We start from the raw sequence: 25,478 nt of genomic DNA, 5'->3' as shown, positions 1-25,478 counted from the left end.
TACAGCTTTATGAGAAGATTTTCTCTTTATAGTCCTGTGAGGTAATGATGTGCATATTATTGTCCCCATTTTATAGTTAGGGAAACTGAGGCCCTAGATAGGACCTCACCCGCGGTCACTTAGCTACTAAGTAATATTTGGATTGTAGCATTTAGCACTAGAGGGTATCTTTGAGATCATCTCATCCAATACCTTCATTTTATAGATGAGGAAATTATGACCCAATGATTCAGTTGACTTACCCAAGGTTACGCTGCTAGTAATGATAGAGATTCAAATGTGGGTATCCTGAGTTTAAATTCTGTGTCTTTCCCCCCTACATCACACTATCATACTGTCTCCATGGGGTATTAGCCTCCTTCTCTGCAATCACAAGGAGAGTAATATGGGCTTTTCCTCCTTACCACCGCTTCTGTCTCTCTTTAGATGGAAACCCCCCAGGACAAGAAGCCCTCACCTCCCCAGACCCAGAGCCGAAGCTACACTGAACTACATAGGCATCTCACCTCAGCTCCTTGCCGTCCTCGCACTAGCCTTCGGGCTCCAGACAGGGGGTGGCAGCAGCTGCCTCCCTCCCCACCAACCCAGAGCCCTCGACCCCCCATCAAAGAAGAAAGTGACTCAGGCGAGGATTGCTCAAGCACTGGGCTTGCCCAGACCTCATCGCTGGCCTCCCCTATGCCATCTGAAACAACTGATGGAGACCAGTTTGCCTGTGCAGAGGACATGCGTGCCATGGTGGAGCTGATCCGTTATATGCATACCTACTGCCTTCCCCAGAGAAAGTTGCCCGTCCAAGGCTTGGTGACCCCCCCTCAGCCCTGCAGCAACCCTTTCAAGAGAGCCAAGGCCGACTGCATGCTACAAAAACCTGCATCCTGCAAGAATGAGGAGGGGAAGCCACCAGACAACCTGGTGCAGAGGCCAACTCTCCAACCTCCCAAAGCTTCCTGGTCCAAATTCTCTATTCTGAGAGAGCTATTGGCTCAAGACCTCTTCTGTGATGTGAGCAAGCCCTACCGGCTGGCCATGCCAATTTATGCTTCCTTATCACCCAGCACCAAGCCCAGCCCCGGGCCCTCTGAGGAAAGCCAAAGACCCTCATCAGAGAAGGCCTGTGAGGTACGGATCAAGGCTTCCCCTGGGACTGCAGAGCCCAGGCCCAGCTTCAGGCCCCTGAAACTGGAAGTGAAGGAAGAAATCAATGCTCTACTAGTGGCGAAAGAGGAAGAGGGGGAAGGGCAAGGGGAGGCAAGAACATGTGCACAGAGTCTACCTCTGTCAGCCGGGGCCAAGGTGGGACGGAAGCCAGAGAGCTCTGTTTATGCTGTTCGACGCTCCAAGAGGCTGAACCCCGAACTAGGCCCATGGCTTTCATTTGTAGATGAAGTGCCCCCAGAAGAGAGGGCAGACCCTCCCCCCTCCCTGTGCCTGGACCCAGAGACCTATGATGCTGAGGTGGAAGTGGAGGTGGGCAGCCTGGAAGAAGGACAGAGTGTCTGTGACCAGTCCCAGCAGAGAGCATCCCAGTTCCCTGCCCTGGAGAGCCCCAGTGAAAGTGGCAGTGGTGAGATGGACGAGGACCACAGCTGCCCTCGGTTATGCTCGAGAGGTAGAGAGAGGGTCATGGAGGGCAGGGTCACAAGGGAGGACAGAGGATGAGTTGAGAAACAGGGTGATGTGGACTTGGTCATCAAGAGGCTCTAGACTCAGCTCTGCCTCCAGTTCACTATGTGACTTTGGGTACTTTGGTTTCTTTTCTCTGGGCCTCAGGTTCTACACCTGTAAAATGAGGGGGTCATGCTGAATGACCTCTGAAGGCCATTTCCAGTGCTGACATCCTCGGCTCTCTGTCTCTCCTAAGAGCCCTTGCAACTCACATCCCCATTCCCAGACACTGATGGACATCTCTTGGTTGGCATCCACAGACCGGCATTTCCGAGCTTTTGAGGGATCAGTCAGTTAATAGGAATTTATTGAGCACATATCATGTGCTGAGCACTTGGGAGACCAAGACAGTGACTGCCCTCAATAAGAGTACATTCTAATGGGGGAATCAAATGAGATCAGCTTTGACGTAAATGTCTTGGAGTTGACTTGATGGCTTTGCCATGTAAATCTGTCTTGTTTCTTCCTTTTCAGAAACTCCCAGGTGCTTCACGCTGGCCTTGTCACAGAAGTAAGTTTACAATATCATACTGAATTACTTCAAGAAAATTCACATGGGGGTGGGGTCTCTAGCACTTGAACTTGGCTCTGATTCCAAGTCCCTGCCCTGTCAAAAGCCCTCATGGCACAGCCAGACATAGCATGGCATAGTGAAATATGGGGAGGTGCAGTGTGGCATGATAGGATGTGATAAAGCATGTTTGGTACGGTATGGTATGCTATGACATGGTATAGTGTGTATGTGTGTGTGTGTGTGTGCGCGCGCGTGTAGGCACACTACAGGGATCTTAGGGAGGAAACTGTTGTCTCAGATCATTTTAAAAATCAACTTCAGTCTAGAAACTAGTCTCCGGAGGCTGAGGGGAGAAATGTTAAAGCCATGAGATCCAATTGCACAATCTCAGCAGACGCAGCCAGCCCCTAGGAAGAGGTCTCCTTTCTCTTCTGCTTTCTTTTTCCCCTGCCCTCCCCCAGCCCCCCCTCCCCCATATCACCAGACACAATGTCACCCAGTCTGTTCAGAGTCATCATGCTGCTTTCTGTCCTATAAACCCTGAGTATCCGGGGCCACTCCAGCAAATTAACCTTGGGGCCCACCGTCTCACGCTGGAATCTTTATGCTTCTTTTTCTCTGTGTGATGGTGTCATGATCACAACATCTCTGAGCTCCTCTCTTCTTTCTCACCAGTGACTCCTCACTGGGGAAACGGAACTTTGACCAGGTGCTGACAGTGGAGCTCTGTGGGACAGCAGGTGAGGGGGCCCTTCTTCCTTCTTAGGTATTAACAGCTACACCTCCACTGCTTTGACAACCCCGCTTGGGGTTGGGTGACTGTTCAGTGTGGACGAGCAGTAAAGTCTGATGAGACTTTGCTCCATCCAATCCCAGATCTGCCTGGGCTGCTTTTGGGAAACATGAACTCAGACAAACATGGTACTCCATTGGGAACCTAATCAGGCAACTCTGAGTTCACAATCTGGATGCCAACCCTGCCCCCTCACTCTCTGTGTTGTCTGAATGAAGGAACTGGGATGGGGAAGGCAGGAGGGGAGAGGGAGGGGGAGAAGGGAGGAGGCTGCTTCATGAAGTAGCTATTTATGTTTCCAAGAGGAGGCTGGATGCTTACATGTCAAAAAATGCTGTAGGAGAGATTCTCAGTCAAGTTTGGGTCAGACCATTTGGTCTTTTAAGTCCCCTTTCTAGTTCTTGGAGTATGGGCGTGAGTTTGGCAGATTCAGTCTTTTTTCAGCAGATAGAGGCCTGAGTTTTGCATGTTAATTGAGAGGAAGAGTAACCCCTAGACCCCTGGGAATATCAGCAGTTCCCTGATGCGCTCTTGGAGCCTACCATCAGGTTACTGGGGGCTGGGCCTATGAGTCGTGAATTGGTGAACGTTACTTTGGTAGAAGGAAAATGAGGGTTGGATTCTTATTGAAGAATCCTATCCAGGTGGGTCATGAGGATGGATGGGACCCTTGGGTCTTATTAGACAAAGGCAGCCAAGGTCTTAATTAGAGCCTATGGTGAAAGGAACCAGCATCAAACTCATATTGTCTGTTTTTTCTTGGTACCGGGGAGAAGGTCTCACACCACCAACCACGCCACCCTACAAACCTATTGAGGAAGACCCATTCAAGCCAGATGTGAACCATAGGCCAAACAAAGAGGCAGCTCCATCCATCCCCTCGCCTGAGGGTCCCCAGCCTGTGGCAACTGCTAGAGGGTCCCATAAGTCCCGGAAGAAATATCCCGAGCGGAGCGAGCTCTTGGCCCACCTGAGTCGAGCCACAGTTCAGCCATCCCAGGTAGGCCAGAAGCGTCCCTTTTCCCGATCCTTTGGAGACCATGACTATTGCCAGGTCCTCAAGCCGGAAGGATCCTTCCAGAGAAAGGTGCTGAGGTCCTGGGAGCCCTCCTCAACCCATACAGAAGACAGATCCCAGTCCAGGGTTTCCAGGGCTGATGCACAAGGACTGAGCAAGGAAGGTGGGAACTGCAGAACTCCCAATAGTGACAGCAAGTCCCTAAGAGACCATGAGATCCGAGCCAGCTTAACGAAGCACTTTGGGTTATTGGATGGTACCTTGGAGGAAGAAGATCTTGCCTTGTGCAAGAGCCCAGAATATGACACTGTTTTTGAGGACAGCAGCAGTGACAGTGGTTTCCTCTTGGAGGAAGAAGAGGATGAAGAGGACGAGGACCTCTGTGTCCATTCACTTCCATGTCAGCACTGCCTCCACCCAAGACCCTTCAGCAAGGCCAGTTTGCATCACTGCTCTCGGAGCCGATCAAGTTCAGGCTCTTCATGTCACAGATCCAGGTCGCCAGCAAACCGGAGGACTTTCAGGTAGGTCAGAGAATGAGCTGGGGGCTGCACTGTTAAGGGTGAAGGTGGACTGACCAGGTAGCAGCACCATGACCACTGTGATACTGCCCCTGCCTGCTTAGCTTTCTTAGAGATGGCTCTTGGCCCCAAGATAACCGATTCAGCATCTGCCATCTAGTGGCTGAACGTCGTATTGTCATTACCTTTGTCCATCACTGGTGTTTAGTCTGGGCTGGAGGCTTTCCTATTACAAGTACTGGCTGAGGCAGCATTTCTCTGGTGGCTGCCTCAGTTCAGCTTTTGGAGCAATCAGTCAGCCAACAAGTCAATCAAATCAAGTCAACAAGCATTTATGAAACCCTTACTATGCCAGGCACTGTACTAAGCACTTTGAATACTGCTCTCAAGGAGTTCAGAGTCTAATGGGGTGGGGAGAAGGGAGGAAGAGAGACTGCCTGCAAATAACTGTACAGACAAGCTAGGGACAGGACAAATTAAAGACCCCCACAGAGGGAAGGCAGTAGCATTGAGGGAGCACTTGCTATAAATGATTGCTCAAGGTGGAGATAGGACTCTGTCCCTTCTCCATGTGTCCCACCACCTCTCTTTACTTCATGCCCTGTGCTGGGTACCATGGGGAAAATCAGGACATGCTATACCTAGCCGATACCTGCTTTTCAAGTCCTTTTCAGGTAGCATTAGGATAGAACTTGGATCAGTGATTTTATCAGTATAGGGAACATCCCAGATGAGGAGGGTCCTTCCACCAATGCAAGTCAGCCCCTTCTCTGTAAGTCTAGACCCATAGAGTTTCCTAGAGCACCAAGAGGTTAAGTGATTGCTCCAGCAGCCCCCAGGCACTGTCTTAGGCTGACACTGGCCCCAGGTCTTCCTGGCTGTGCAGCTAGTTCTCTAGCCACTGCACCACCCCACTTCTTACCAATAACAACTCACATTTATATAGAGTTTCACATACATTATCTCAATTGATCCTCCCAATAACTCTATGAGGTGTATGCTATTATTATCTCCATTTTACAGGTGAGAAAACTGAAGTCTAGAGAGGTTGTGATTTGCCCCAGGGTCAGAAAGCTACTGAATGATGGAAGGATTTGCCTCACTCCAGGTCTACCACTTTGTATAGTACCATGTTTCTCCTCTTGTGATGGGATTGGAAAGGGAGATGAACAGAAACTGCAGGGGATATGCGCTGTGGACCAGATGATAAAGGCCACACAAGTCTGCCCAGCAGGCAGTACAGAATACATCCCTTATCTGACTTTCTGCATTGGGGTGGGATTTGGCTTGAATGAGTAGCTCCTTCTTCCTGGTTCTTCCCTAGTAGCCATCAAGGCAGCATGACCGCCCCGGTTGTAGCCTCATCTGTGAAATGAGAAGGAAGAGTAGATCTTTTCTTTTGCTAGAGAAAATAAAAATGTATCTTGTCCACTGGGGGACCCAGAACCCTAAGCCCTGAGTCTCATGCTTCCTTCTAAGAAGGGGGCTTGGAATCCCACTTTGCTGCCCCTAGCCAGACTCTATCTTCTGTAAAAAGCCTGCTCTCTGGATGGGCATGGAATGGGAAATACCCTTGGGGGTCATGTTCTGGGATGGCATAATTAACTGGGAAATATCTCTGCCCACCTTGCTGAAGAAAATCTGCCCTAGCTACGCAAAGTGGAGAAAACCCATTCACTTTAGGACATTAACCTATAACCTTCATGCTAGGAATTGTATTGGCTAATTCAGCACAAGAATTACAGTGCAACTATGTTACTGTGAGCAAACGGTTACATTGATCCAAGGAAGAAACAGATGAGGTTTGTGGCTCCTCTGATACAATTGGAAGCCGGCTCCCTTTGCTCTGGAGTCTGTCCCTTAACAGTGGTGATAATTCTTCCATCTCACACATTTCTCCTTTCCCTCTCTATTCCTTTTCTAATGCATTCTAATTCCCAGAATAGGCCATCATCGATCTTTAGAATGGTCAGGAGGGAAGAGAAGAATAGTTTTCATAGATTCTCTGCCAGGTGCATTATCAGAACTTATTATGTCCTTGGACTCGAGCTGGTTCTTATGAGAGGATCATATATTTATAGCTAGAAGGGTTCTTAGAGGCCCTGCAAGCCCAACCCTGCCTCATTTTGCAGATGACAAAACCAAGGTTAAATGACTTGGCAGGTTAAGTGTCTGGGGTGAGATCTGAACCCAGTACTTACTGATTTCCAAGTTCAGGATCCTCCCCACTGTGCCACGACACCTCTCTTGCCCAGGCCTACCTTGCTCACCAGTTTTACTCCTGGTCCATTGTACTATTGCATGCCTAGAGAGAAACAGCAGCTCAGCCAGTGCAGTGGATTTAAGTGAGGTAGGCAGTGCAAAGTCACCAGTCTCACTTTCTCCTCTAGAGCCATCTGGGTCAAGGAGTAAGCTACAGATCAAGACGACTCCAGTCCTTGTCACTGGGTGAAGCTGACTCAGGAGGAAAGTGAGGTCGAGATTTTAGCTAGATGGGAAAGAATTCCAGGCATGGTGGGACAACCAATGAAAATGAATGTCAGGTGCTGGGAATGGGTAGGGAGGCCATGGATGCTTCATCAAAAGAGAACTTGGAGGGGAGTAAGATATAAGAATACTGGTGCTAGGCAACTTCCTTGCCTTGCATGCCAAGGGCCCTAACAGAGTTTAGCTTGGGGTGGGGGGTGGAGAGCGGAGAGAGAGAGGAGGGAAGGCAAGGACTTCGACCTTGAGGCCACTGTGATCTTCTAGGTCCTTGGGTACAGCCTTTTGACTGAGTCCAAGTTTTATAGAACAAATCCTTTTATTAAGGGGATTTGTTCTATTAAGTCTGGGTTCAGCACTTGAAGACCTAGAGGACCACATGTGACCTCAAGACAGGTTCCTCACCCCTGATTTAGCCTTTTCTTGATAACTTAAGGACATGTCATCATCCATGATTGTTCTGGGCTGTGAATTGGGGACCACAGATATATGTGTGCACATAGATATTTGTCCCAGGCGGCCTTCCTAGGCATATTCCTCTAAGGTTTTGTTTGTTTGTTTGTTTTGTTCTCTTATCTCCTTCCTCCCAGTTTGGTTCTTATTTACTGTGGGCTGGGAAAAACAGATAGCCCAGGTATGTGTGAACTGCATATAAAATCAGAGTAAATAAGCCCTGGGGGAGGCCTCAGGTGGGAATTTCCTATAAACAGTAAGCCTGAGCTAAAGAACTTGGCTGTCTTCTCTGAATGATCAGCTTTAGGGTCTGTTGCACAACAGAATTTTAAGATCCTTGAAGAGTAATGGATTATTCTTTTATCTATATCCCCATTGCCTAGCACCATGCTCAGCACATAGTAGGTGCTCAATCACTTGTTGATTGATTTTCATGGAAAAAGAAAGAATTGGGGGTCCTAGGTTTGGGTTATGATACTTAATACCCGTGTGCCTTGGGGTCAAGTCCAACCATCTCTTCGGATTTCAGTTTCTCATGGGTAAAATGAGGGAGATTGGATTGGCTGACCTCAGAGATGCCTTCCTCACTCTAAATTGTATTGTCCTATTTTGTTTGTTTTCTCTCTCTGGCCCTGGACTGGATTTGAGTAGTTAAAGTTGGTAGATAGGTGACCTCTGTTATCTGAGGCTTTTACTGTATCTTGGAGGGGGGAGGGTTGGTGAGGTGGGAGAGAGATCCTCAGCCACCCACATATTAAATTAAAGCTGCTAGTTGCAGACTGAATGCCTTGAAGCTACAGACTGCCTCAGTGGAACCAAGAACAATGTATATATTTTCATTCTCCTGAGCATTTTTAAAAGTTGGGCACTTTGCTTCATGTAATCTGTGTTGGCTCTCTACAGACAGGAGTCTCTTCACCTGATTCCCACCCCCAGCTATAGGTAAATGAACAACACATTTTGAACCATTTAAACAATGGAGTTTCTCCACAACAGCCTTCTGTAGGAATGAGCTTTCTGGAGGCAGAAAGCCCCTCCTGCTTCTGGGGAGGGTTGGCTACAGTGAGCCCTGCTTGATCAGAGATGACTTAGAAGGACAAAAGCTATTGTACCTGTGGGGGGAAAGATAGCTGTATGCTTGGGATTATGGCTACAATTTAACCCAATGGGAGCAAAGAGGCACCTGTTCAGAATTCCTGTGTATGGTGCTTTACAATGTGTAATTATAGAAATTTTGTGAATTTGCAATGTATAAAATACTTATAGCAACTCTGTGAGCTAAGTAGTGCTGTTTTACAGATTAGGAAGCTGAGATTCAGGGAGGTAACCTTGACTTGGCTACTAAGTGACAGGGCCAAGATTTGAACCCAGGTATCCTGGCTCTAGATCCTGTTTTGTTTCCATTATAACACACTACCCCTTTCTTTCTTTCTTTCTTTTTAAGCAATTGGGGTTAAGTAACTTGCTCAAGGTTACATGGCCAGTTATTTTGTGTGGGTGTTAAGCATCTGAGGCCAGAACCGATCCCAGGTCTCCCGACTCCAGGGCTGGTGCTCTTACTGCGCCACCTGGCTGCCCCAAATATATTTAAATTGATGTCTTTTGTTTTTATACTTCCTACACTTTCCCCTTGTACCTTTTTCTTTTCCCCTTCTGGAGAACAATCCTCTATAACAGGATTTTTTTTTTTTTTGCTTTTTGGAGGGCAATTGGGGTTAAGTGCTTTGCCCAAGGTCACACAGCTAGTTTTTGTGTTAAGTGTCTGAGGTCGGATTTGAACTCAGGTCCTCTTGACTCCAGGGCTGGCGCTCTATTCACTGTGTCACCTAGCCGCCCCCTCACTACCCCTTTCAAAGAATTTCATGTCAGGTAGGAACTGCTTGACCAAGGGTGGGCTGATCAAGCCCCAGGATGCTTGCCATTCTCCTCACTCAGAGAATTGAGTGAGGAGGAATTCAGAAACATTTTTGTACAGGTAAAGAAGGACATTTGTCCCAGGTACCAAATACAGTTTAAGAGGAATCTAGCTGGCAGAAGCCAGTTTTTCACTTGACTACCAGCATCACATTGTTCACAGGGGAAGTTCTGAAACTTCCTTTGATCTACCCAGACCAAGAGCCTATGTTTTTTTGTTTATAAACAGATGTGGAAGCAAGGAACATTGTGGAGAAGGAAGCCCAAGTGTCCAGCATATTGAGAAGAGGAGAGAAAAGGCCATTGTAAGTGCCCCAGGAGCTGGGGAGGGCTAACCAGTGAAGGAATGGGAGATAGCATGGGCTTCTGGGAGAGGATGGGACTTAAAAACCCTTTGAGAGATCAGGGGATGCTCCTAAGGCCAATTTTATGTGATAATATTTCATCCCACCAAAAAAATAACCAGAGTTCAAAAGGAAGGAGCTTCCAAAGTCCCAGGCTCCCTGCCAGCCAGTGGTGCCAGGAGTATGGTAGGGTCTTGCAAGGGCCAGAAGAGTAGACTGCTCTAATGGACTTTCCTCTGGAGACAGGACTGCTCATCTCCATACAGATGGGCTCAGGAACAGAGAAGCAGAACTGTAATACTTGGTCCAAAAGAGCAAAGGTCCACAGCTTTGAATGAAGAAAATCTACTTCCCATTCTCCTAAGCTCATAGTGGAGTGTAAGGAAAAGAAAGAGAAGGAATATTCAAACAGTTAAGTCCCACAATTGGGGAAGGGTGTGATCAGAGGTTACTACTGCCAACCAAGCTCTCCTTTTTGAGACTCTCCGAGTCCCAGAAGCCTGAAGAGGGAAGCATATGGCTCCAGCAGCTGGCTTCAAAATCTTCTAAATGAGATCTCAATTTCGGGATTGAGTATAGCTTACAGAGGTGATTTACAACCCTCCTTAACAGCCTCTCCCCCCCCATCCCATAGGCAAGCATATATACCTATACCAACACACACAAATACCTATACACAGATCTTTATGATACTGTATCTTGAACCTTCATATTACATTGCCAAGGTGTATCTTTGTAGGAATGAGCATTCATTCTCCTACAGGGTTTTCTGCCCCCTGTCACCCTACTGTAAAGCCTTTTGTCCTATCTGTCCATCTCTTCCATTCTCCCATTAGAACTCCCTAGATAAAGAACATAACTTCCTGGGTGTGAAAATTCCTCCTTCCTACTTCCTGAGCCAGCTGGCTATGACCCTAACTTCTCAAGGTTCAAACTAGTCATTAGCAAAAATGTGTTGAAGGAGAGGTGCAGTCTCCCTCTTTGAGCTCAGTGCTGCAAGAGCTATGAAGATGAACAAAGATGGGTTCCTCTTTCACAGATCACATTCTATTTAAGAAAAAAAAAATTCTTAGACAGAAAGCCAATAATACCAGGAATGTGATAAGAGTAAAATGAGGAGAGACAAGAGCTATAACGGTTGAGAGGAGGGAGTGGTCACTGAGTGACAGGCAGTCAGACAAGACTCAATCGAAGAAGTGGGACTTGAGATGAACCTTCATGACTAAGTAAAGGTTAAACAAGGAGCACATTCTCTGTGGTGGAGATAGACTCTAAAAGAGGTGGGAGTATGGAGAGTATCCTTGAGGGACCAGTATAACTGGAGCTCAAGTCATGAATAGGGGAGCAGCACGGAGGAAAAAGTCTGGAAACGTAGGCTAGAATCAGTGTATGGAGACCCTAGGCTGAGGAAAACACATATAGTGTAAACATCCTGGAAGTTGTCTCTTCCAGGCACATACTAGAGTTCCCTGGTGCTTGGATGTGTAGAAAATATGTCTTCTCTGGCACGCTAAGAAATGATAAGCCTTATAAGGTGTGAATGCACATATATAGGGCCAGACAAATATACAGATCGGCATCTATAACCATAGTGTTTCAGAACCAGAACAAATATATGAGATCATCTAGTCCATCCCACATCTCTACAGCCTGTCTGGCAGGCGGTCACCCAGCATCTTCCTGGACAGTGCTAGTGACAGAAGCTTCACTACCTGAGATGGCTCATTCCATTGTTGAACAACTTTGCTGGTCAGCACCTCATTCAACTGAAGTCTGCTTACCTATAATTCTCTACCTGTTTGATAGTAGTTTTGCCCCCCGGGCTTAAGCAAAACAAATCTAATTCTTTTTCCACATGGCAAGCCCTCAGTACTTGAAAATTCCTAGTAAAGTTTTCTCAGTTCTAGGCATCTAGGTCTAGATGTTAAACATCCCCAGGTCCTAGAACTATCCATGGACAGTAAGAAGGTTGAACCAGATGGTCTCAGAGGTCCCTTCCAGTTCTTAATTTTCTTCCATTCTATGAACAACAGAGCAGGGAGTGGAGTGAGGTGACTTGGATAGGTTGCCGCAGATGCCCCTTTGGGAGAAAGGCTTAAGAGAGGAGCAGTGAGGTAGGTAAGGGAGAAGCTAAGAGGAAGGAGGGTCTTTTTCGAAGCTTTATCACTGCTTGTTTTTCTCAGCCTGCTCTTGCAAATTTCCATGTGCTCCATACATATCGTATAGGTACCTAGCTATTTACATATTGTCTTCCCCTTCAGAATGTAAACCTCATGAGCGGGGATTTAGTCTACCTTTTGTTGTATCCCTGGTGCTTAGTACAGTACCTGACATATAGTATAGACTTAATAAATGCTTGTTGATTTACTGACTATAAACATATCAGGGATGGGAAATGTTCATTTATTTTAAGCTGGAGGAAGTCTGGCTTTCAAGATGGAGGCTGGCTTCTCATCCCAGGGACCTAGTTGGCCATCTGATCCAACAATCCTTTATATATTTATTAAATGCCTATTCTATGTAAAACCCAGGAATAAACTCTGGAAGTACAAAGACAAAACAGTACCTGCCCTTGAGGAAGTGACTTTTTACTAGGGAGATCCATTATTATCAGAGCATTGCTCCACTCAGTCTGGGGAAGAGGGAAATGGGACCTCTTTGCCATTTTTTGCCATCTACAAGGGTCAAACCCACATCTTCATTCCAAGGCAAGAGAGCCACTGAAGCATGTTTGTCCTTTTTTGAGCAGGGAGAAGGCCGAGTCGTGTACATTAGGAACCTCTCCAGTACCATGAGTTCCAGTGAACTGAAGAAACGTTTTGAAGTGTTTGGCGAGATTGTGGAATGTCAAGTGCTGAAAAGGAACAAGAGGTGAGTCTGTTGGGTTTCTGCTGTCCAGTAGAGGCAGTCCAAATGAGGGAAGAGAGGCATAGACACATGCTCACATAGAGAAGTACCACCCCAAAGATGAGCAGGCCCTGGAAATGGACAGTCATGCACTAGCTTATGATGGATAGAGCATTCAAGACCCAAGCTTGAGTTTTAGAAGGTGCCTTTCTTTATTTCATAGTCATCTTGCCTGGGTAACTGGACATAAAAAGTTGAATTTCCAGAGAATCATTGTCATTTCAGTGTTAGATGGGACGGTGAAGAAAATCTAGTCTAACTTGTCCCTGACAGAGAATCCCTTCTACATCATCTCCCAAAAGTGGTCATTCAGCCTTCACAGATCTCCCTGAAAAGGAACTCCTTGGGTCTAAGGCAGTCTGTACCATTTTTTGAATGGCTCTAATTGTTAGGAAGTTATTTATAAGAGCCAACATCTGCACCTTTCAGTCTTTTCCCCACTGCTCAGTTCTAACAAAGAGGACAAGGACAATTCCTCTTCCACTTGACATCTGTCTTCAAGTAACTGAAGGGTTTTCATGACTTTATAAGTCTTCCTTTCTCTAATCTAAACAAACCAAGTTTTCTCAGCTGATCTTTATGTAAAGGATGCCTCTCTCACATATGGACAGTCTGACTGATGGAAAGGTACAGAAACAGGGAGAGTTGTGAGAGAAACACTGGAGGAAAAAAGTACTGTAGAGAAAAGGCACTAACTGTGGTAAAGTTGACTTAAGTGTACTATTTCCCTGTATCTAATTTGCATATGGCATAACTGAGGATTTTAAAGGTAATAGTTGGGAAGTTCTGGTCCCTTAAGCTGCTTTGGGGACTATGGGACAAATATTTATTACCTAATTATAGTATAGATGGCAGATGTGAATTTTGGTTTATAATCATGAAATAGAGGTGAGTCACTGAAGAGATGCTGCCTTGGACAGTAAAATAGAACTGAACTGGGAGATCCTGGTATCTTGGACTGCTTGAGGGACATGGAACAAATATATATTGCCTAATTATGGTATAGATGGCAAGAATGTGAATTTTGGTTTAACGTCATGAGAATCACTGAAGAGATGACACTTTGGACAGTAAAGTAGAACTGAGCTGACCTCAGAAAGACCTTGAAGTTGGTCTGGGAAGAGACCTCAGAGCTTACACTGTCACCTACTGTTTGGAAAAGAGGGTTTAGAAGAGGTGAGCTGAGATGAGCTGAGAACTCCTAGGAGCTCTCAGAGTCGAAAGCTGATATCGGGAGAAACCTCTGGTTGGCTTAGGAAAGAGACCTGAGGACTGGAGGAAAAGGGGTCTGCACACCATTTCTTGCTTGGAAAAAAAGACTCATGAGACACAAGCTTTTGCCTTGCCACCTCCTGCCCAAAAAGTCAGAGCCAAACCAAGGAAGCCAAACTAGAAAAGCTAGGGAGATCTCAGGTTTAGGGATTTTTGCTTTAACTGAAAGGTCTTAACCATAGCTCAGCAGCCAAAAAGGAGCATCTCAACTGGACCAGCCAGCAGAGAAGCAGCCCCCTTGGTGGGTTAATAGAAAGGCCCAGGAATGGCTTGAGCAGAAGAGCTATTGAGGAAGCAGTCTTGTCCATCAGTGAATTGTTCTTGACAGATTGGAGGTTGAGCTCTGAGGACAGCATTCGGGTTAGGAACTGGTTAATTCTATTCTTTTTACCCTTACAGGCTGTTACTAGAAGGACCAGGATAGTACAAAGACCCTTTGAAGGGGCTGTGAAATCAGCCTCCATCTGGAGATAGATTTCTAGTCTCTCTAAACCTTAAAGTAAAGTTCTACCCCTAGAATCCTTTTGAGTTCCACTCTGGGAACCTCCATTCTGTCAAGTGATATTATGTGATTATTATTTTTGCTTCACTTTCTGTTTAGTAAATATTTCTGATCTAGAGTTCATGGAGTTTAGTGGGCTGATTTGTTAAGTGGAAGGCACAGTAGTAGGAGTTCTGGAATTCTGAAATCAGCTCTCAGCTCTGAGATCTTCTAGGAGCTCCCAACTCAGCTCAGCTTGCCTCTTCTGACCCCTCTCTGCCCAACAGTAGGTGACAGTGCAAGCTCTGAGGTCTCTTCCCAGCCCTTCTACAATGTCTTCCTGAGGTCAGCTAAATTTTACTTTACTGTCCCAAGCAGCATCTCTTCAGTGATTCGCCTCTATGTCATGATGTTAAACCAAAATTCACATTCCTGTCCTCTCCACCATAATTAGGCAACATATTTTTGTTCCATAGGAGTGGGAGTCACAGTGACAAGAGTAGAATTATCTTCCTCAGGGGCAGCCAGGTGGCACAGTGAATAGAGCACCGGCCCTGGAGTCAGGAGGACCTGAGTTCAAATCTGGCCTCAGACATTTAACACTTTACTAGCCGTGTGACCTTGGGCAAGTCACTTAACCCCAATTGCCCTATGCCCACCCCGCTCCAAAAAGCAAAAAAACAAAAAGAGAAGTATATTACTCCCTCCTGTGTTACCCCTAGAATCCTTTTGAGTTCCACTCTGGGAACCTCCAATCTGTCAGCATACACATTCAGTTTGAAGTGAGTGAGCCAGTCCAGAGAGAAAAGAGGAGTCATGTTTCATGTCCTATACTGTACTGATATGATATGGTCTCCAGTTCTCTTTCTTATTGTGCTAATTGCCCTTTTCTGACCATAACCTTAGCACAAAGTTCATGTCAAGCTGAGTCTTAGAAGTAAGGAGACTTGAACTCTGTTATGGAAGGGACTGTGTCACTTGGAAAACATTGTTCCTCCCATCATGATGACTAGAGGTGAAAGACCCTTTTGGTATTCATCTACACAGTGTTCTGGACCCCCTGGCACCTGGGGAGCCTTCTTAGGATAAGAACTAGGAAGTAACCGGTGCTTCCACTTTATTGACTGAGAAGAAGTCAGATTTTTCCTCTGGTGCCCCTTAGGACACTTCTCTTGCTTCTACCATAGGTATAAATTGTAGTGGACAGCTGGACTTGGAACCAGAGTTCAAATCTCATCTGACCCTATTAGTTGTATGCCTAGGGATAAGTCACATAACCTTGTCTGAAGCTATTTCCTTATCTGTAAAATGGGCATAATAGTTAAAGTAATTACCCCGCAGGGTTGTTGTGAGGATCAAATGAGATAGTAGATGCAAATTGCTTTTCAAACCTTAAAGTACGATATGAATGTCAAGTATTCTATTGTGCTTATTATAAATTATGAGTTTCCCAAAGGCCAGCACTGGCCAGTGGCAACTGCAGAATTCCCTTGGGTAACCTGTGACTCTCCACTGCTCTGTTCTCCAGGGGTGAGAAAGATGGTTTTATTACCTATCGTTGTTCAGAGCACGCAGCCTTGTCCCTGAGGAATGGTGCAGCCCTGAGGAAGCGCGACGAGCCCTTCTTCCAATTGAGCTACGGGGGACTTGGGCAGTTCTTCTGGACCAGATGCACTAACTTCGGTAAGACTGCAAAGTCAGTCCCCATGCTTGGGTTGCAAAGCTTACCCAATTTCCCCTTTTGCCCTCTCTTCTACTACCATTCCCCGGGCCGTGTTCAGAGGGGAAAACAATGTTTGAAGAACTATTACTTTAAGGTTTAGAGAGACTAGACGTCTATCTCCAGATGGAGGCTGATTTCACAGCCCCTTCACAGGTCTTTGTACTATCCTGGTCCTTCTAGTAACTGAGCCTGTAAGGGTAAAAAGAATAGAATTAACCGGTTCCTAACCGGAATGCTGTCCTCAGAGCTCAAGAATAGCTCACATTTTCCAATATTTTTCATGTTTACTCATGACTAGGGGCAACAACAAAAATTCCAACAACATGAAACGTTCCATTTGTAGAACTCATAACCCCACCCCCTCCAAAATGGTGCCCTTGAAATATGAACTGCTTCTCTCAAGGGCTCATATACATTTAGACATACAAACATGAACCCCCAAGGATCCCTGTATATTTAAGGGTAACCAATTCAGTGCAGTGGAAAGGGCCCTATCTTAAGAGTCATAAGACCTGGATTCTAATCCTGGCTCTGTCTCAGTAACCTCAATCAAATCCTTTAATCTATCCAGAACTCAGTTTTCCCATTTGTAAAAGGAGTGTTAGACTGAGTGTTCTAAAAACTTCCTTCTAGCACCAACTTTCTGCAAGTGTATTATTAGGGTTACTAAGGGAACACTCTTTGGGGACCCCCCCTAAGCATAGAGGCTGACCTCAGAGAAGCCAATCCCAGGCTTCCCCCACATCCTGCCCCTCAGTGCTCCCACTGGTTTGTGGCTGACTAAAGTCAGCCATGGGCCGATCCAAGGTGGTATGCATGGCGCGCCCCTTAGACTTGGTTCAGTCTCTCACTCCTCCTCTTGTCCCTGCCCTCCTCAGATTCCCATATAGAAGAGGCCTCCCCGGCTTCGGTGAAAAACAAGTATGAAGCCATGGATTTTGACAGCTTGCTGAAGGAGGCCCAGAGAAGCCTACATCGATAACAGCCTTAATCCTAGAGGAATACCTCAATACCTCAGTCAAGGCCCTTCCAATATGTTTACGTTTTCAAAGAAATTAAGTATATGAAAAAAGAGAGCGAAAGAGAGAGAGCGAGAGAGAGCGAGAGAAAGAGAGACTGAGACTGCTGTCCCTTGAAATCAATGTTTACATTGAACAAAGCTGCTTCTGTTTGTGAGTTTCCGTGGTGTTGATGTCCCACTGCCACACTTTAGTACCCTTGCTTCAGATTGGTTGTTTTGGTGCGTCTGTAAGCATTCTGTCACCCAGCCCCCACCTTCCTAGCCCCTTCCCCACCCCCTTTCCCATTGTGAAGTTGCAGCTGTGTTCCCATCACATTTTCTGTCTGTAGTGTGTGATGATAAAATCGTTACTTGTGAATAGAATCAGGACTATAAACTAATTTTTAATTGCAGAAAAAAAAGTATATACTTAAAATACCATATTTATGGCTCAGATGTACTGTACTTCGAACTAATTCATTGTGCCGCTTCCTGGATCTCTAACTATGCACTGTAATGAGGTGCTCGCCACTGTGCTGATGGACTCCCGGCTGGCCCTGGGAGGGAGGGAAGAAAAGAAGGAAGGAGGAAAAGCAGGGAGGGGTTGAGACCCCATTGGACTTCATCTCCTCCCTGGAGCAGGAGGCCGGATGGACATTTGTGTGAAGCCTCCATCTGTCACCAGCCCATATTCCAATCCTTATCCTTCTTCATCTCAGTCCTCTCCATCTCTGCCCAACATCATCCCAGCCCCCGACTTTGCACTGGCTACTTTGTAGAACCATAGCCTCCAGAGCAATGGCCAAAGGTCCAGGCTGAGACCGTCCGTGTTCCTGTTGGAAGTGGGGAGCTCAGAGTAAGCCTCTGAGTTGTGCAGTTTCCATCACAATTGGACTGGGTTAGCTTATGCTATTCATTTGTCATTGTTGTTGTTATTAGTTGTGTCTAACTCTTCACGACCCCGTGGACTATGCCACGCCAATACTGTCCATGGGGTTTTCTTGGCAATATTATACATGCCTGTGGTATAACAATCCACTCTGATTCTCATTCGCCCTCCTGTTGAGCTACCAGACAAGGAACTATACCAAACTCCCAATTAACTACCAACCCAGTAAACCCAGACAGTTTAAGAGCACTTACAAACTTTAAGCTGCCACAAATTATGATACTTATTGAAACTGCCCACAAAGCAATGAGAGCAATGGGATGATAGTAGGTAAGAAAGCTGGCCTCAAAGCCAGGAAGACTCAAGTTCATTTCTGACACATACTAGCTGTGTGAGCCTAGACAAGTAACTTGACCTCTTGCCTTTAGGCAAATCTCTGAAGTTAGAAGCTTCAGAGAAAGTGACGGCCTGCACCTTGGCAGTGGGAACCTCCTCACCCAGGAGTTCCTTATACTAATACAATTTCAGGTCCAGTCCATACCCCTATCCTCTCCACTGGCAGTGTAGATACTGGGTTTTGTTAAGAGCTGATAGTAATCTCTGTGGCCCTGAAGTGAAAAAAAGCCATGCAGCCATCCCAACCATGAGACATGGACATTTATTCACAGGTAGCAGAAAGAATCCTTTGGGAATTGAGAGCTAATTTTACAAATATTGTCAAAAGACCCAGATCAAAGAGCTTGGCTATAAGAGCACATTTTGTGAATATCTTGAGAAGATCCCAACCACAAAAGAGTCAAGTGGGAAGAGGGTCTTAGAGGAAGTTTCTCCCAGTCGAGACAGCACTGCCCTACTTCTTGTACCTAGTCCCCCAAAATCTTTAGTCACAGCCTGGGTCCTTACAAACTGGCCCTACCCATGATGTCCCAGGCTGTTGTCTGGATTCCAAGTGGCCATGTTCAAGTAAATGTCAGAAACTCAAGTACCATGGGGAATGATCTCTGTAGAGGCCCTGTGTTCTCAGCCCTCTTTCATCTACCATCCATCAGGCAGTCCAGAAGTTGAGAGTTTTACCAGGCCAGAAATCACAGCATCAGCTCAGCACTGCCCACATTAACTACCTCTTCTACTGGGCCAGTAGCCAGCCTAGGGAAGCAGGGTTCCCAAATATAGAACCAATCATGTTCAAGCCCAGTTATCACAGTTATAGGGTGACTATAGCTCTCATGGCAGGTTTTGTACAAGTGTTGCCCAGGAAACTTGCTAGCTAGTGCTCAGTTCTTATTACCGGCATGTCCTATATAAGTTTGCCCTGATCAATGTCATTTCATAATTACATGTTTTTAATATATTAATGAAAATCTCCTATGACATTGATTATTGTAATATAACAATTTAAAACATTGTTCTCCTGGCACCAACTGCCTCTTGGGATGGCATTTCACCTAAAGCCTGGAAAATGTTTGAGAGAACCTATCGACTGAACATTTGGCAAAAGATTCCTGTGTTCTGTTGTAATATGATCTAGAAAAAAATAGAACAAGTCTCATTTCTCAGCTAAGGTGTGGTAACTGAGATCCTTACAGGTAACATTACCATATTAACTCATCCACAGAGAAGGTAGGAAGCCCATTACTGGCAGGCTGTTCTGAATCACCATCATAATCCGCCTTTATTCCAACTGGTCCCAAGTAACTCTTTCTGAGACTGAGCTACTTGGATGCTGTAGACTAGAACAGGTGACATTCTGTCATAGGCTGATGGTGTCCTTGAGTCAGAGTCATTCGCTTTTCCGTGGAACTACAGGCATTCACTCTGGGGACAGCCCTCTGATGCTACTGCCTGAGATGTCAAGCAGCTAAGGAGGAAACCACCTCTTCCAGGGGGATGACCTTACCCTAGTCTACTAGTCTGCCTCAATTTCCCCATCTATTAAGTGAGAAGATTGAATGAGATGATCCCCATGGCCCCTTCCAGGACCAATATTCTCTGTTCTAAAGTCCCTTCTAGCTTTCACATGCTCTAATTCTATCATTTAAGATGCAACACTCCCCCCCCCCCCAGTAGTTTAAGGCTGTGATTCCTGTGAACATGTACATATTTCTGGGGAGAGTCTCCTTCTGACTTCAGTGTGAAAGAAATTGCTGAGAACAGGTTTGTAGAGAGGGAAGAAAAAAAAGAGAAACCTGAGACTGAGGTGAGTAGTGAAGGGGGAGCCCCTGACCTCCAGATCTTTTTCTTTTTAAAAAAAATTTAGTAATTAAGTTACTTGGTTCTCTGTGGTCAAAGATTAATTCTTAAGTCATTTCTGCCTGCCAAAGTATAATCCTCTGGGCTCCCTGCTCATCATTGTGACTCCATCCTGTCCCCAAATGTCCTGAGTTTATGTGCTTCCCACAAAAGGCCAGAGCCTGGTACCTGGTTATTCCTCTCTTTGTGGTCAACCCTTCCCATCCTCCTTTCCCCAAATCTCCAGCTGGAACCCAGAGTGAGTGAGCCTCTTGCTGCCTTTGGCTGCCACCTCATTCGTTGTAGCTTTGCCTTTTTCCTGTCCTCGTATTTTCTCCCTCCCCACAATGATGTTTACATGTGATTGCCATGACATCGCTTTGTGTGGACTGTGTCTGATAGCCTCCCTCACCCCCATCTAGGAATGGGCAGTGCTATCCGTCTCTGTGCTGTGCTGATGTTTAAAAAACAAATCAAAACTCAGTCAAACCGCTAAGTGGAATTCTTCCATCTCCTTCCTCAGCACAAGGCTGAATCAAAGCTCACACCTGGGCTCTGGTTACAGAAGGAAAATGCATCAAAAATGTGAAGCTTATGAATGGATTGAGTGCAGCTAAGGGTCCATCCAGGGTATCTGCATCTGCTTTAGTATCTCATAGCACTGTAATGCAGCTGGAGTTAGACTGTAGTCCAGGCTTAGAAAAGCAACAGTGCCATCAATTGTGCAAGAGGAAAGAAAGTCCCATGATTCAAAGACTCAATCAATATTCAAGTCCTAATATAGGAAGAAATGCAATAAGTGGTCTTTTTAATGCCTAGAGCCTATAAAATAGTTTTGAGAGACTTCTCCAAGACTTATGCAATACGCACACTGGTGCCCGTGGGGAGGGTGGGCCATGGGGGGCCCAGGGGCCTGAAGGTCAGCAGCTAGTTGGATAAACTGCCTATCTGGGGTTGACCATGGACAGAATATTTCTTTGGTTGCTGCCACTATTGTACTTGAAGCTTGTCCTGGAGACTTTGAAAGACTGAATATTTTAAAAAATGACGATGATGATAAACTAAAGAATAGCAATCCCCACATGCTTTGTTAATGGTGTTGGGTGCTAGACCAAGGGATCCCCTGATAGACCTTATCAAGATGGAGAAGCTTTCCTAAGCTTGGAAAGCCAGAACTCTCAGGGGAAGGGATTGCATGTATAGGGAAGGTCAACTTCCTCATTTTCTTGGCCAAAGGAGTAGGGTCCCTCTCTGTACTACACTAACTAAGGAGGGGAAATCAATAACATTGTGCAATATGTTGGATCTTGTCCCCCAAACTCCTTTTGCATTTCAAAGGAAAAATTGACTCACGTGGTCCTTGCTGAGTCTGGAACAATATTGTAAAGAGAATAACAAACAACTCCAGTTTCTATAGCACTTTACAATTTATGAGGCATGTTTCTCATGGACCCTGTAAAGCAGGAAGTACAAATATCTGTCATTTTACAGAAGGAGTAATTGAGGCTCATAGAGGTTAAGTGATTTGCCCAAGGTTATTGGCAGAGCTAAGATTCAAGCCCAGGCTTCCTGACTCCAGTTTCATGTTCTTCCCCTAGCACCACTGCCCAGGAGAGCTAAAGAGAAAACAGTAGGGCCCTGAAGCATGCCACTCAAGTACCATTTGTCTAATAATTCTCAATTCTGGAGCCCGGTGACTTCAAACTTTGGGGTGTAGAAATGGGATGACTTTATATTAAGCTAGTAGGTCACTTTAATGAAAACACTAAAACAAGAAAGGCCCTATCTGTCTCTCTGGTAATACAAGGAGGTAGCTTGGAATGAGGAGAGATGCTGCCTGGTAATCGTTAGTGCCAGTGGAGGGAGGGAGTATCAGGGCTAGAAACCACCTCATTTAGAAGGTATATGAAAGGAAAACCCCTCCTGTCATACTTTGTCAGATCTCTTTGCAAGAGTCTCCAATATCAAAATCCAGAAACAAACAGCTACACCCAGTCTCATCACAAGCCCAGGGAATTAGAAGAGGCTAAGGAGTTTAAAAAGCATTTCACATAAAATCAGCCTCTCAGTGAGAAGTCACCCTTTTGTGAAAGTGCTGGTCACTATATAGCTGAGTGACCTTAAACAAGTGACTTCCCCTCTGTGGGCCTCAGTTGAAGTCCTCTGTAAAATGGTTGCAGCAGGGGGCTGGGTGGCAGGGTTGGGGAGGGGGGAGTTTGGACTAGATGAACCCTAAGATTCTATCCTGTTATTCTATCATGTTACTATGTTCTCCACTGCCTTCTGCAGCTGTTGGTAGGCCAAGCCATAGTGAGGTAGGAGAGGCTCCTACCTGCTTTTCTTAATCTAGTTTTCAGCCACTGGGCCATTTTCAAGCCTCGGAATGAATACTCTCAGTGAGTCAGTCAGCCGAGATGCAGGGAACTAGCTATTTTTACTCCTGTACGGAGGAGGCCTCCTCAGAGCTTAAGCCATAGACTCTTAAAGGATGATGTGAGAGGATGACATTCAGAGATGCCTACCTGAAATCAGGACTTCTCTGCAGTGTATGCTTTCATGAGAAGGGCATATCCAGAGAGCGTTGATTCTCTCCTCACACTGCATGCACCTTGGGAAATTTTCCCCATTAGGAATTTGTTTGTTTGTTTGAAAAAGCTGCATAGTTTAGCAAGATTTTTCAGACGTTGCTTTTAGATGGTTAGAAAATGTACAGAAAAGTCATAGGCGAAATGTGATGGTTCATCAATGATGCTGCATGTGTTGGTGGGCTTTTGAAAGGATGAGACATTTGTCTGGTACAGAACTAGACATGGGCTTCCTTCCACTTCACCATCATACATAGACCATTTTCTGTAAATTAAGGGTCAGGGGGGACTGGGTTAGACCAGAACCTGCTATGTAGAGTTAGAAGGGCCTTAGAGATCTAGTCCAATCCCTTTATTTTACAGATGCAGAACCAAAGGTCTAGAGAGCTTAAGTGACTCGTCCCAGGACATACAGATGTTAAGGAGCAGAATCAGGATTTTAACCCTGGCCCCATGGACCACAGAACAGGTGCTCTTTTCATTAGACTAGATTTTCCCCTCAAGAGACAATGCAGCATAGTGGATAGAGGGCTAGCCTTGGAATCAGGAAAACCAGGTATCAAGCCCTGCCTCACATATGGTAGTTGTGTGACCATGGGCAAGTCTCCATATAGCAATTCCCCCAGGAAGTTCACTGAGGCCCTGAGTTACACATGAATTGCCAATCTACATAAGTCAGGAGACCCTGATACTGATGAATTTATGGGTCCAGACCAAAAAAAAAAAAAAACCAAAACAAAAACTCTTCGGTCCCAGCTTTTAAAATCCTTTGGCCCCTTGACTTTTAAACACAGGCAGACTTTACTTCTCAACTCTCCACTCACCTGAGGAGGCCTCGAAACTAGAAATGTTTCACTTTTCCTAAAGTCATGCTCCGCGGGCCTGCCTCTTGGAATTTGTTAACATTTTTGCCTTACTAAAGTGCCTGGCACATAGTAGGCGCTTAATAAATGTTTATTGACTGATAAGGCCAAAAGTGGATAAATGCAGGGTATTTGGTGGAGGGGGTGGGGGAAGGTGGAAATCCACTTTCTCCCTTTTGCTTTCTGTCCAGCTGAGGACGGCAGAGCCCCATTATAACACTAGCTATCAAGGGACATAGAAATCATCCCTTCGTAGGCTTTCCATGGATTTTGCCATGTTTTCAATTGCACTAAACACTACTGTGGACATGGGAGACCAAGCCTGGACCTCCATAGAGTGAGTCCATGGTATATGAAGCAGCTTTCCTCAAAAGTGCAATACCAGCAAATTTGACTCCTGGTGTCCTTAGGGTAACCACTCTGCACAACTCACCTGTCCCCCAAAAGAGGGAAAGAAATGAGGGATGTGGTGAGAGCTTAAGGCTTCTCCAAAACTAAGCAGGGCCAGGTCTGCTCTTTCCCATGTCCTGGAAAGCACTTGAGAACATAGTAGGTGCTGAATGAATATTCAGTTATAATGGAGGAGAAGGAGGAGTTTTTGTATTTAAATAGCTTTTCAGATGCTTTCAGGTTAGGAATAAAAAGTCATAAAATAGCCTACCAAGAAGGCTTTGGGAACCCTAGAGAGTGTCTTGATGAGGGCATTTGGTAGAAAAGGAGATGGTCCACTTAGTTTTCTGGGCAGCTTATTCTAGGGAAAAGGTTCCTGTAGTGCCCCTAGCTTAGGGCAGTCTTCCTAAATTCTTAGGGAGTTCTGCTCACCATCCCTTCCCACCCCTCCCAACCAGCCTTGCATCCTAAGGTTAGCTTTGAAATCTTCACTGGGGCCTCCTAGGCACCCCCAGGAACTCTGACTCTGATGGAATGATGCTCTTTTGTCTATAGGTGAGCCTTAATCCCTGGTTCTAGGGGTCAGGTGCCAGCCTAGGCCAGCCTAACCTTGACAACTCTCAGCAATATTGAGCCAAGGGAAGCCTTTATCTTTCCATCACGGGCTAGAACCTGGGGATGGTTCCATGAGTTCAGATCCCCATCCCCCCAAAAGGGCACAGTTTGGGGCATTATTGATCAGGAAGCTAGGCAAGGTAAATGCAGCAAAGAGTGCCCATGCATGGGTGTGTGTGTGTATGTGAGAGAGAGAGAGAGAGAGAAATTCAGTTGATGCATTTCTTGAGAAAGGTGCAAGAATTTCACCTACAGAGGGACACATCTGCTTTGTTATTTATAATAGAAAGCTCAATTTTAATTTTGTAAAAGACACTGCTAATGATTGAGAATCAAGTTTTTAGTTTTGCTATTTTTTTTAATTGGTAGAGGTTTTTTATATATTTTCCCGCTTATGTTGGGATGTGTCCTTATTTATATAATATACTTTAACCTGCAAAGGCAAGGGGTTCCTATGCCTTTTATTATTATTGTTGTTGTTATTTTATTTCTAGTGTGATTTACCTGTCTACCTTCTAAATGAGAAAACGTTTCCTTGTATTTTTACATTGTCAGATTCTATAGTTTCATAGATAATTTAACCAAATTGCTCTGTGTATTATTATCCCGTGAGTATAAAGTTCTATTTTAACTTCTGTAAATACTTCAGAATGGGCTTCTTTTTTTCAAACTCCAGCTGTGGAGCTAATTGTTTACATCACAAAGACTGTAGAATCTCTATGCTCATGTACTGTAAATAGTGACGTGATCGCCTATAAATAAACTGTAACAAATACACTACTGTGTTTAAAAACAATACAAAACATATGGATGTG

At 45.5% G+C, this 25,478-nt stretch overlaps 1 protein-coding gene across 1 annotated transcript in view; it reads left to right on the top strand.

The window, feature by feature from the left end:
- PPARGC1B (PPARG coactivator 1 beta) overlaps positions 1 to 25,478 on the top strand; it is a 169,924-nt gene extending 144,446 nt beyond the window's left edge. The window contains exons 5-12 of the mRNA XM_069102639.1: positions 427 to 1,612; positions 2,143 to 2,179; positions 2,858 to 2,922; positions 3,752 to 4,517; positions 9,595 to 9,670; positions 12,459 to 12,580; positions 15,898 to 16,052; positions 16,971 to 25,478. Of these exons, the coding sequence (XP_068958740.1) occupies positions 427 to 1,612; positions 2,143 to 2,179; positions 2,858 to 2,922; positions 3,752 to 4,517; positions 9,595 to 9,670; positions 12,459 to 12,580; positions 15,898 to 16,052; positions 16,971 to 17,074 (2,511 nt within the window). The 3' untranslated portion in view covers positions 17,075 to 25,478. The remainder of the gene's footprint in view (positions 1 to 426; positions 1,613 to 2,142; positions 2,180 to 2,857; positions 2,923 to 3,751; positions 4,518 to 9,594; positions 9,671 to 12,458; positions 12,581 to 15,897; positions 16,053 to 16,970) is intronic.

This window comes from Petaurus breviceps, unplaced genomic scaffold (genome assembly GCF_028583685.1).
Source record: "Petaurus breviceps papuanus isolate PSGF00001 unplaced genomic scaffold, PetGlider_PUasm1.0 551, whole genome shotgun sequence".
NCBI classification, from domain to species: Eukaryota; Metazoa; Chordata; class Mammalia; order Diprotodontia; family Petauridae; genus Petaurus; species Petaurus breviceps.
Note: the sequence above shows the minus strand (reverse complement) of the source record. Positions and strands in the feature narration are given on the sequence as shown.